This window comes from Felis catus, chromosome B3 (assembly GCF_018350175.1).
Source record: "Felis catus isolate Fca126 chromosome B3, F.catus_Fca126_mat1.0, whole genome shotgun sequence".
Taxonomy (NCBI): domain Eukaryota; kingdom Metazoa; phylum Chordata; class Mammalia; order Carnivora; family Felidae; genus Felis; species Felis catus.
The window spans coordinates 84,404,267-84,417,333 of record NC_058373.1 but is presented as its reverse complement, the minus strand read 5'-3'; the positions used below and the strand labels follow the sequence as shown (position 1 = coordinate 84,417,333).

The 13,067-nt window shown below is 35.8% G+C and overlaps 1 protein-coding gene across 9 annotated transcripts in view; it reads right to left on the bottom strand.

Moving 5' to 3' along the window:
- PRORP (protein only RNase P catalytic subunit) overlaps positions 1-13,067 on the bottom strand; it is a 159,859-nt gene that overhangs the window by 103,012 nt on the left and 43,780 nt on the right. For all 9 annotated transcript variants that reach the window (XM_045059787.1, XM_003987540.6, XM_011283194.3 and 6 more), the window contains one exon: positions 9,713-9,820. In XM_045059787.1, the coding sequence (XP_044915722.1) occupies positions 9,713-9,820 (108 nt within the window). The remainder of the gene's footprint in view (positions 1-9,712; positions 9,821-13,067) is intronic.

The window sequence follows — 13,067 nt, the reverse complement described above, 5'->3', positions numbered from 1 at the left end:
CTGTTGGATGGCTGTTAATAAAGAGATTCATGAACCTAAAACTACACTAAAAAGATAAGTTTATTAAATTAAAAGACAATGAATGCAATTGAAGAAAATCCAAAATACTGTATCTTGCAGAAGGTAATGCTAAAGAGACACCAGTTCAAGTGAGTCAAGGGTTCAATGGAGCAAGAGTTCAAACCTGATAGTTTAGTCAAAGTTTAAAATTTAATCAAATTTAGTTTCTCCCAAATTACAACACATTCTGGAGAACTGAATGTTATGAAAACTGTTTTGCAATACTTATTAAAAAAATTTTTAGCCCATGTATTTTGGGTAAACGTTATTCTCTACTCTGACATTTGAAGTAAATTTTTAAAAAAAGAATCATATACAAATATAAGAATCACTGTTAATGGACAACAAAATGCACAATATACTACAAATGTCTTGCTTAGATAACATACCTATTAGCCCAATTATGTTCCTAGCATTTATTGGCCTACAGACATATCCTCACATCTTAAAACAATATCTGACATGGAATAGGTGCTCAGTAAACAGTAACTGAATCTACATTGTAATTCCTGGCTAAGATGTTCTAACTGTCCTCAAAAAGGAGACTATATAATTAACCACTGGTCACCCAGAACCCTTCCCACTTTTCAAAATAAAAATACAAATTGGATCTTTTCTTCTTCTGAAAATTTGAAACTAAATATATATATTTTTAAGCAGGATACACTTTACATTTGAAAAATATCTACAAGATTAGTAACAAGTCTTATTTTCCCCAGATTTACTGAAGATTAAACAAATGAATCAGAAACAGTCAAAGGTAGTCCTATCTGAATCTATCTTCTAAATTATTGCTTATCATCTACCCATGACTATATCTCTAAATATTCAGAAACCATAAATGCAGGAACTAAAACTATAGAACTCTTAGAAGAAAACATAGGCATAAATTTTCATGATCTAGGATTAGGCAATGATATTTTAATTTTTTATGTATTATTATTATTTTTTTTTTTTTTAATTTTTTTTTTCAACGTTTATTTATTTTTGGGACAGAGAGAGACAGAGCATGAACGGGGGAGGGGCAGAGAGAGAGGGAGACACAGAATCGGAAACAGGCTCCAGGCTCTGAGCCATCAGCCCAGAGCCTGATGCGGGGCTCGAACTCATGGACTGCGAGATCGTGACCTGGCTGAAGTCGGACGCTTAACCGACTGCGCCAACCAGGCGCCCCTATTATTACTATTTTTAATTTATTTTTGGCAATGATTTTTTTTTAGATATGACACCAACAATGACAGGCAACAAAAGAAAAACAATAGATAAACTGGACTTCATTAAAATTAAAAACTTTTGTGCTTCAAAAGACAATCTAATTGGGAGAATATATTTGCAAATCATTTACCTGATAAAGATCTAATATTCAGAATATATAAAAAATACAACTCAACAATAAAAAGACAAGTTACTATTAAAAAATAGAGTATTTTTTAAATGTTTGTTTATTTACTTTTGAAAGAGAAAGACAGAGAGAATGAGAGAGAGAAAACGCAAGCAGGGGAAGGACAGAAAGAGAGGGCGACACAGAATCCCAAGCAGGCTCTCTGTTGCCAGTGCAGAGCCTGAGACAGGGCTTGAACTCACAAACCATGAGATCATGACCTGAGCCAAAATCAAGAGTCAGACACTCAACCAATGGAGCCACCCAGGTGCCACCCAAATAGAGGATTTTAATAGGTATTTCTCCAAAGAAGACATGCAAATGGCCAACAAACATAAAAAGATGCTTAACATCCTATGTCATTAGAAATGCAAACCAAAACCCACAAAAAAAAAATTCCACTTCGTATACACTAGAATGGTTATAATAAAAAAGACCGATAGTAACATGTTGGTGAGGATGCAGAAAAACTGGAACTCTTATATACTGTTACAGAGATGTAAAATGGTGCAGCTGCTTTGGAAGTTTGGCAGTTCCTCAAAAGTTTAAACAGAGAATTACCATATGACCTGGCAATTCTACTCCCAATTATAGATCCAAGAGAGCAGAAAACATGTCCACACAGTGCAGCAAAAGTGGTTCTAAGGAAGAAGCATATAGCAATACAGGCCTACCTCAAGAAGCAAAAAAAAAATCTCAACTAAACAACTTAACCATATACCTGAAGGAGCTGGAAAAAGAATAAGCAAAGCCCAAACCCAGCAAAAGGAAGTAAATAATAAAGATAAGAGCAGAAATAAATGATATACAAACTAAAAAAAACAACAACAGATCAATGAAACCAGGAGCTGGTTCTATGAGGAGATCAACAAAATTGGTAAACCTCTAGCCAGACTCATCTAAAAAAAATAAAAAGAGGAAGAGAGAGGGGATCCAAATAAACAAAATCACTAATGAAATATGAAATAACAACCAACACCATAGAAATATAAACAACTGTAACAGTATTACGAAAACCTACATGCCAACAAATTGGACAACTTAGGAAAAATGAATAAATTCCTAGAAACATATAAATAAATAAAGCAGGAAGAAAGTGAAAATTTGAACAGACGAATTATCAGCAATGAAATTGAAGCAGTAATCAAAAAACTCCCAAAAAACAAAAGTCTAGAACCAGACAGCTTTACAGGCAAAATCTACTAAACACTTAAAAAAGAGTTAATGCCTATTCTTCTCAAACTCTTCCAAAAAAATAGGAGAGGAAGGAAAACTTATAAATTCATTCTATGAGGACAACATTACCCTCATACCAATACCAGATGAAAGATTAAAAGAGAGAGAGAGAACTACAGACCAGTATCTCTCATGAACACAGATGCAAAAATCCTCAACAAAATATTAGCAAACTAAATCCAACAATACATTAAAAAAATCATATACCATGATCAAGTAGGATTTATTCTGGGGATGCAAGGGTGGTTCAATATTCACAAAACAATCAGTATAATATATCACATCAATAAAAGAAAGGATAATAAACATAAGGTCATTTCAATAGACGCAGAAAAAGAATTCAATGAAGTGTAACATCTATTTATGATTAAAAAAAAAAACTCTGCAGGGGCGCCTGGGTGGCGCAGTCGGTTAAGCGTCCGACTTCAGCCAGGTCACGATCTCGCGGTCCTTGAGTTCGAGCCCCGCGTCGGGCTCTGGGCTGATGGCTCGGAGCCTGGAGCCTGTTTCCGAGTCTGTGTCTCCCTCTCTCTGCCCCTCCCCCGTTCATGCTCTGTCTCTCTCTGTCCCAAAAAAAAATAAAAAATAAAATAAAATAAAATAAATAAAAAAAAAAACGTTGAAAAAAAAAAACTCTGCAAAGTAGGTCTACAGAGAATGTACCTCAACATACTAAAGACCTTATATGAAAAACCCACGGCAAACATCATACTCAAAGGGGAAAAAGAGAGCTTTTCCCCTAAGGTCAGGAACAAGACAAGAATGTCTACTCTCAACATTTTTATTCAACATAGTACTGGAAATCCTAGCCACAGCAATTTGACAACATAAAGAAATATAAGGCATCCAAATTGGTAAGGGAGAAGTAAAACTCTCATTATCTGCAGATAACATGATATTATATATAGAAAACCCTAAAGACTCCATCAAAAAAGTACTAAAACTGATAAATTCAGTAAAGTTGCAGGATACAAAATCAATGTAGAGAAAGCTGTTGCATTTCTATACACTAATAAGGAAGCGGCAGAAAGTGAAATGAAGAAAACAGTCCCATTTACAATTGCACCAAAAACAATAAAAAATATCTAGGAATAAACTTAACCAAAGAGATTAAAGACCTGTACTCTGGAAGCTATAAAATGCTGATGAAAGAAATTCAAGAGGACACAAAGAAATGGAATAACATTCTATGCTTATGGGTTGAGGAACAAATATTGTTAAAATCTCTGTATTACTCAAAGCAATATACAGATTTAATGCAATCCTTATCAAAATACCAACAGCATTTTTCATAGAACTAGAATAATCAATCCTAAAATTTATATGGAACCACAAAAGACCCCAAATAGCCAAAGCAATCTTGAAAAAGAAAAAAAGGGAAGGTATCACAATTCCATACTTCAAAACTTACTACAAAGTTGTAGTGGTCAAAACAGTATGGTACTGGCACAAAAACAGACACATAGATCAATGGAATAGAACATAAAACGCAGAAATAAACCCACAAATATACAGTCAATTAATCTTCGATAAAAGAAGAATGAGTATACAGTGGGAAAAAGACAGTCTCTTAAACAAATGGTGCTGGGAAAAGATAGCTACATGCAAAAGAATGAAACTGGACAATTTCTTACACCATACACAGAAATAAACTAAAAATGGACTAAAGGCCTAAATGTGAGACCTGAAACCATACAAATCCTTGAAGAGAGCATATGCAGTAATTGCTCTGACATTGGCCCTAGCAACATTTTTCTAGATAGGTCTCTTGAGGCAAGGGAAATAAAAAGCAAAAATAAACCCCTGGAACTACATCAAAATAAAAAATTTCTGCACAGTGAAGGAAAACAGTCAACAAAATTAAAGGGGAACCTACTGAATGGGAAAAGATATTTGCAAACAACATATCCTATAAAGGGTTAGTATTCAAAATAAATAAAGAACTGATATAACTCAACACCCCCAAAAAACAAACAATCCAATTAAAAAATGAGCAGAAGACATGAACAAACATTTCTCCAAAGAAGACATCCAGGGGAGCCTGGGTGGTTCAGTCAGTTAAGCATTGGACTCTTGATTTCAGCTAAGTCATGATCTCATGGTTGTTGAGATTGAGCTGCACTTTGGGCTCCACACTGAGAGTGGAGTCTGCTTGGGATTTTCTCTTTCCCTCTCTCTCTGCCTCTCCCCTGCTCGTGCACTCTCTCTCTCAAAATAAACATTCAAAAAAAAAAAAAAAAAAGACATCTAGATGGCCAGCAGACACATGACAAGATGATCAACATCAGTCATCATCAGGGAAATGCAAATCAAGCTACATGAGATATTTCCTCACACCTGTGAGAATGGTTAAAATAAAAAACACAAGAAACAGCAAGTGTTGACGAGAATGTGGAGAAAAAGGAAGACTCTCACACTGTTGACGGGAATGCAAACTGGTGCAGTCATTGTGGAAAACAGTATGGAAGTTCCTCAAAAAATTAAAGTAAAAACTACCCTGTAATCCAGTAATTGCACTACTGGGTACTTACCCAAAAAATACAAAAAAACACTAATTCAAAAGGATACATACACCCCTATGTTTACCGCAGCATTATTTACAATAGTCAAACAACGGAAGTAGCACAAGTGTCCATCGACAGATGAATGGATAAAAAAGAAATGGTATATATATATATATATATATATATATATATATATATATAATGAAATATCATTTAGCCAAAAAAAGAATGAAATTTGGCCCTTTTCAACAGCATGGACAGAGCTAGAGAGTATAATGTGAAAATGAAATAAGTCAGAAAAAGACAAACACCAGGACACCTGGGTGGCTCAGTGAATTAAGTGTCGGACTTTGGCTCAGGTCATGATCGCGCAGTTTGTGCGTTTGAGCCCCACATTGGGCTCTCCACTGTCAAGCATGGAGTCTGTTTCAGATCCTCTGTATCTCTCTCTTTTCCCCTCCCCTGCTCATGCTCGCTCTCTCTCTCTCTCTCTCTCAAAAGTAAACATTAAAAAAATCTTGCATTAAAAAAAAGAAAATAGAGATAAAGACAAATACCATGATTTCACTCATTTGTGGAGTTTAAGAAACAAAACAAAACAAATGAGCAGAGGGAAAAAGAGAAAGACAAACCAAGATACAGACTCTTAACTACAGGGAACAAATTGATGGATTTACCAGAGGGGAAGAGGGAGTGGGTAGGTGAAATAGGTAATGGGAATTAAGGGGTGCACTTATCATGAGGAAAAAAAAATTTTTTAATTAAAAAAAATTTTTTTAAAGGGTAGTTCACTAAATATTCAGTTTGCTAGCTGGATTCAGCTATTTTATTTTCTCCAAAATGACTTGCTTGTCTAGATTTGGCCCCTGAATCAAGATTAAACTTTCTAAAGGGTCATTACCTTAAAAGGTCATTTAATCTTATACCCATGCCTTGGGGGTGCCATTCAGGAAGGTAATTCTTCAATGTCATTAAGAGTTCTCTGGAGATCATGACCTGAGCCAAAATCAAGAGTCAGAGGCTTAACAGACTGAGCCACCCAGGTACCCCTTTTTATGTGCTCTTTTATGGTGCTTCCATTTCAAATATTTTATTTTTTTAACTGTTTATTTAAGTTTATTTATTTGAGAGTTTTGAGAAAGTATGTACATGAGCGAGGGAGGGGCAGACAGAAAGGGAGAGAGAGAATCCCAAGCAGTCTCTCTGTGCTGTCAGTGCAGAGCCCGAAGCAGGGCTTGATTTCAAGAACTGCGAAATCATGACCTGAGCCAAAATCAAGAGTTAGATGCTTAACCAACTGAGCCACCAAGACACCCGTCAAATATTTTTAAATGGGTAGTTCTACACCTTTTAGAATTTCGTTTTTATTAAGAGCTTTCAACAACTGTGAATTAAAATGCAGATGTATAGTCATTACACAGTTGAAGCTCAATTAGGTAAGAAAATGGAAAAACACTGCAAGGAAATAAAACACTGACAATGATTATTGTTGAATGATAGGGCTATATATAATTTTATTTGCTGTAATTTCCAAATTTTCTACATGCATTACTTTTATAATCAGAGGAAACTAAAATTTCTTAAAATCATCACATTAGGGGCGCCTGGGTGGCTCAGTAGGTTAAGCATCTAACTTAGGCTCAGGTCATGATCTTGTGGTTCTTGAGTTCCAGCCCCGCATTGGGGTATCTGCTGTCAGCACAGAGCCCACTTTGGATCCTCTGTCTCCCTCTCTCTGCCCTTCCCCCACTTGCTCTCGCTCTGTCTCAAAAATAAACGTAAAAACATTTTTAAAAACATCATTGCATTTAAAATTTTTCTTAAGTTTTTGGTAGTACTGCCTTCAATTCTCAATTATTATTTGAATACCTGACCTAGATTCAGTCTAATACTAAGGCAGAGTTTTGTATTTTAATTCTATTTACATAGATGATATGACGGAAAAAAACTGCCAAATAAGGGTCTACTGAAAGCAAGAATTACGGTCCCAGATAGGAAATTAATCTGAATAGTAATCACAATAATAGTTACACCTATTAGATACTTACAATGTGCCAAATGCTTACATATATTAACTCATTTATTCTTTATAACATCTTTGTGAGATAGGTACTATTATTATCTCCATTTTACACACTGGGAAACTAAGGCACAGAGAGGTTAAGTAATTTGTTCAAACCATGAAAGCTACTGAAAGTGGAAGAACCAGAACTAGAATTCAAAAAGTCTGACTCCGGAATCCTTATTCTTAACTTCTAAGCTAAAATTCTATTTACAAGGTTAACAGAAAAACTGGGAAGCTAGTTCTGACAACCTACAAAGTGTTAAAGAATAAAACTAAGCCACAAGAGGGTCTGACAATAGATATAAAAAAAAGGTGGGGGGGAGAGAGGCCTATGAGAAATATGATATATCTGTATTTTTTTAAATATAAATCTCTAGATTCGGAGATTTGAGAAAAAACTTGAGAAGGAAATTTTTTCCTTTTTCCTTATTCAGGTGGCATCTCTAAGCTGAGAGCCTCTGAGCTGCAGTTTCCCAAATATAATACCAATGTACTGCTACAAGATAAGGGTGCTTTTACGAGCTGAGTAATAACAGTTACCTGTCCACATAAAGTGTTGTTAACATTAAATTATTTTAAGAGTGAAAGCTAAAAGTGGTGGCAGCTGCCTATGATTTCACAGGTTAATCTCTGTTCTTTGCCTCTTGGTTTGCCAAAATCTGCTAAGATCTTTCCAAATGTAAAAAATTTTCTCCTATAGGGGCACCTGGGTGGCTCGGTCGGTTAAGCGTCCAACTTCGGCTCAGGTCATGATCTCGTGGTCCGTGAGTTCGAGCCCCGCGTCGGGCTCTGTGCTGACAGCTCAGAGCCTGGAGCCTGTTTCAGATTCTGTGTCTCCCTCTCTCTCTGCCTCTCCCCTGTGCATGCTCTGTCTCTCTCTGTCTCAAAAATAAATAAAATGTTAAAAAAAAAAAATCTCCTATAATACTAGGGGATGTATCCACTACAGCATTTTTAACGTGTTACTTTCCCCAAAAATGTTCACCCAATTTGGGCTATATATTTCTGGCAAGCCAGTTTTTACTGCTTTGTGTGAAGCTGAATGTCAAATAAAAGGTAAACAAATACAAAGCTTTACACAGATTAGCTGAGGAAGTTCTGATTTTGAGCTCCACCATGTACTAGTGATAGTAATTTTATGCTTCATTTTCTGGCTTTGCCCTTTTCAATATTGCTGCCTCAAATAACCCTTCAAGTACCTAAAGGACAAAAATATTTTCAACTTGCTTTTGTGTTTTTTAAAAATAAAAGATTGAAAAGTACATAGTTGACCATAAAAATGTAGGCATAAAGGATAGACACATAAAGAAATTTCTGTAAATCAACCTCGTCCTTGGTACTTGTAAGCTTTTCTGAGTATAAATGGCCAAACGGGACTAGTCGCATCTCTGAGAAAAAGCTTTTAAATTGGCAGTAATTTTTAAGAAATAACACAGATTAACTACAGATGAATGGCCATAGATTGCCAGCAGTAAGAACCACAAGCTTGAAATCCAGGAGCTGTCTACAATTTAATTCTGATGTTATGACTGCTTTCTACAGATTTACTATACAAAATTGGCTTCACTTTTCTAGTATTCTAATTTATAAAAATGAGGATTAAAATAATTGCTATAGAGTATAAAAATTGCTATAAATTATATGTAAAATTTTATATAACTGCTATTAAAAATCATGATATTCCTATTAGAAACTACAGGACACTTATAAACTTATAGAACAAATGATTACCTTACAAAAAAAAGAGCTGGTTAGATTCATTTGTGAACATACTATGTTTGGAAAAAACAAGTATGGGTATATTAACATCTCTTAGTTTATGTTGAAAATTTTCAAATAGAGGAATGTGACTCACAGGGAAATGACAGAGTAACCCCAAAGAAAGAGTAGAGATGTAGAAGAAGGTTAGTTAAAGGTTATATAAGAAAAAAGGCTGAGGGCACCTGGGTGGTGCAGTTGGTTAAGTGTCTGACTTCGGCTCAGGTCATGATCTTGCAGTTCATGAGTTCGAGTCCCACCTTGGGCTCTGTGCTGGCAACTTAGGAGCCTGGAGCCCGCTGTGTCTTCCTCTCTCTCAGCCCCTCCCCCACTTGTGCTCTCTCCCTTTCTCTCTCTCTCTCTCTCAAAAATAAACATTTAAAAAATTTTAAAAAAAGAAAGAAAGAAAGAAAGAAAGAAAGAAAGAAAGAAAGAAAGAAAGAAAGAAAGAAAGAAAGAAAGAAAAAGGGCTGAAATGGCTCTCTACTACATGGCTTTTTAATCACTCTTGGCCAGCCTATAAGAGTCACTTTCTTGCCAGAGACGAAAACAGTGAATCTTAGATAAGTGGTTGGTTACTGTGACACTTTTAGGAGCTTATTTTTAGAGGAAGGAAAAATGGGGAGTTAACACATCCAAGGAAGATCACAAATAAGTACACTAAATATTTCTAGAGATTTGGAATAACAAAATAAAACTTGTACTTACAACTTGAGATTCACGAGCTTTAGGAAATGTTTTGGCAACATTGAGCCCATCAATGACGATATCAAAAGGAGGACAGCATTTTACAAAGTTCTGAAATCTCTCAAGTTCCTAAAAAAGAAAAGCCAGATAAAACAATAAAACTTACGAGGGCTTTATCATAAACACACTGTTATGACTTTTATTATTGTTCTGATAAGTAAATATATTCATCCCTTAAAAATACACACAAAAAGGGGCACCTGGGTAGCTCAGTTAATCACCCGACTTCAGGGTCTGGTCATGATCTCAGTTTGTGGGTTCAAGCCCCGCATCGGCCTCTGTGCTGACAGCTCAGAGCCTGGAGGCTGGTTCAGATTCTGTCTCTCTCTCTCTCTGACCGCTCCCCTGCTCTCTCTCTCTCTCTCAAAAATAAAAAAATAAACATTAAAATTTTTTTTAAATGCACACAAAGATACTTTCAAAATGAAATCCAAAAAGACAGGACTAATAAATGCAACCACATGTAATTAACTGATATACCTTATAATCTCATAGCACTGTACACTTCCTAGAGTACTTTCACATGCTATTTCATTCGATCTGCACCTAGCTATTGCCTACTAAACTGACTTACATGGTAGTCATGATGAGAATGAAATGTCAAAATCTCTATATCCTGTTCTGTATGCCAAGGAGAAGTAAACCTCAGATATGTCAGTCTACTAGTGCAACTGTGTTGAAAGAACAAGGCTCTACAATAGCTCTTTGGTCATCAAGAGGTTTTTATTTACTTCTGGCTAGAGTTGGGTTATTCAACAAATATTTGTGGGGCATCTACTGTGTGCCCAGCAGTTACCAGACAGATAAAACTCTAACTTAGTGGAATCTGCATTTTAGTGGAAGGAGACATAAAATAAACACATACGTTAATAAATTATATTAAATGTCAAATGTGATGAGTGCTATGGAAGGAAGAAAAGGAGGAGAAGGAGCTCCATTCCTGGTAATGATGGAATAGTCTGTCCTGGACTATGAGATAATATAAATTTTACATAAAAACCAACTATTTGAAGATACTAGACAATGACCGAAAGCAGGCAGAAATTAGAGGAAATGCAAAATGTGAACGACAGTATGGTGTTTTATTATTATTCTTCTTTTAAGTCTTTTTTTGAGAAAGAGGGAGAGAGAGCATGCACAAGTGAGGGAGAGGCAGAGGGAGAGGGAGGGAGAGAATCCCAAGCAGGCTCCATGCTGAGCATGGATCTCGATGCAGGGCTAGACCTCATGACCTTGAGATCATGATCTGAGCCAAAATCAAGAGTCAGACACTTAACTGACTGAGCCACCCAAACTTACAGTTTTAAAATAAGTCATAAGGATGTAAAGTACAGCATAGGAAATATAATCAATAATACTGTAGTAACTTTGTATGGTGACAGATGATAACTATACTTACCTCAGTGAGCATTTCATAATGTATATAAATGTTGAATCACTATGTTGTACACCTGAAACTACTATAATGTTGTATGTCAACCAGGCTTCATTTAAAACTAAATTAATTAGGGGCGCCTGGGTGGCGCAGTCGGTTAAGCGTCCGACTTCAGCCAGGTCACGATCTCGCGGTCCGTGAGTTCGAGCCCCGCGTTGGGCTCTGGGCTGATGGCTCAGAGCCTGGAGCCTGTTTCCGATTCTGTGTCTCCCTCTCTCTCTGCCCCTCCCCCGTTCATGCTCTGTCTCTCTCTGTCCCAAAAATAAATAAACGTTGAAAAAAAATTTTTTTTAACTAAATTAATTAAAAATAAAATAAAACAACCACTAATCCATACGCATGCTTTCATTTCTCACTTGACTTCTTTAGCTTTTCTATCCTTGCCAACTCCAGTTGTATGGGACCAACCTCTTTCCTTTCTACTCAGCATAACACTTTTTAAAAATTTCTTTGCTCAAATATATTTCCTGAAAAACGTTTAGAAAGTTCCAACTAATATCAAAACTAACTAAATAAAGTTGCAATAGGAATACTGTTTTTTATAAATGAAAATAAAACTATCAAGGAGAATTAAAACAGTTTGCATACAATATGACCATTTCTTGTTTTGGTCTGAATGAACCAAGGGAAACAAAACAAGTGCATTAAATTCTAAAATTCAGGTTTCACTAATTAACATGAAAAAGATTTCCCACTATACTTCCAATATATCATTGTGGTGTTGCTCTTAGTACTATGTTGTATTCACCTCAGGAGTGATGACAAAGCAAGGCAGTTCACCATGACTGGCAAAATGGACATTTGGAAAATCAAGAGTCAAACTAGGTAACTTACAAAGTCCCCTTCCAGTTCCGATATTCTATGTTAACAAGACTTGGAAATCCCTTAAAATCACAGAATGGAAAAGGTTATACTTGTGATGGTTTGTTTGAAAGGTGAGTCTCAGGAACCTCTGTGCAATCATAGAATGTGTAGTAAAATTCCATCTGGAGATTTAGCCTCCTGATCCGTATCTAATACACAGAAAAATTTTAAATGTCAGATTGGGCTTTTCCCTCATTACGAAATCTCCATTTACTAAATATTACCAGTCGAGGAGTAACACTTTATTACTTTGTAATACTTGCTGTGCGTATCCAAGATGCTCACTTTTCAAACTAAACAAGTTTGTATGTCGTTGCACTCAAAAGCCACTGAGTAGATCATGCTGATAAGGCATGACAAAGAAAGAGGTGACCTACTGAGACAGCATATTAACTATGGCATAGGCCTATACAAATCTGCAAGCTTAAGTGTTTTAATGGAGGGTAAATTTAAATTATTTCTTTCTAGTGCTGCTGCTGGGATTGTACTTGATTCTTGATTAGATTGGCTAATGATTTAAAGTATGAAAATCCACCAATCTTTTGATCATTTGTTTCTTGACTAACAAAAGAAGTTCTTTTGAAAAAAATTTATTGATACATAATTCATATACCATATAATTCACTCATTTGAGGTATAGTAAAACCTTGGTTTGTGAGCATAATTCCTTCCAGAAACACGCTTGTAATCCAAAGCACTTGTATACCAAATCAAATTTCCAGAACCATTGGCTCAGTTGTGATCATGCCATCTCAGTTTTAATCATGTGATCACGCCATTTGGCATCACTTATTTATTCATGTTGCAAAACATCGTTCGTTTATCAAGTTAAAATTTATTAGAAATATTTTCTTGTCTTGCAGAACACTTGCAGAACAAGTCAGTTGCAATTCAAGGTTTCACTTGTATACAATTCACAGGTTGTGCAACATTACTACAATCCAATTTTAGTTCTGTCTTTCCTACTAGAAACTCCATGCTCAGCAGTCAATCCCCATTCCACTACCTTACCATGTG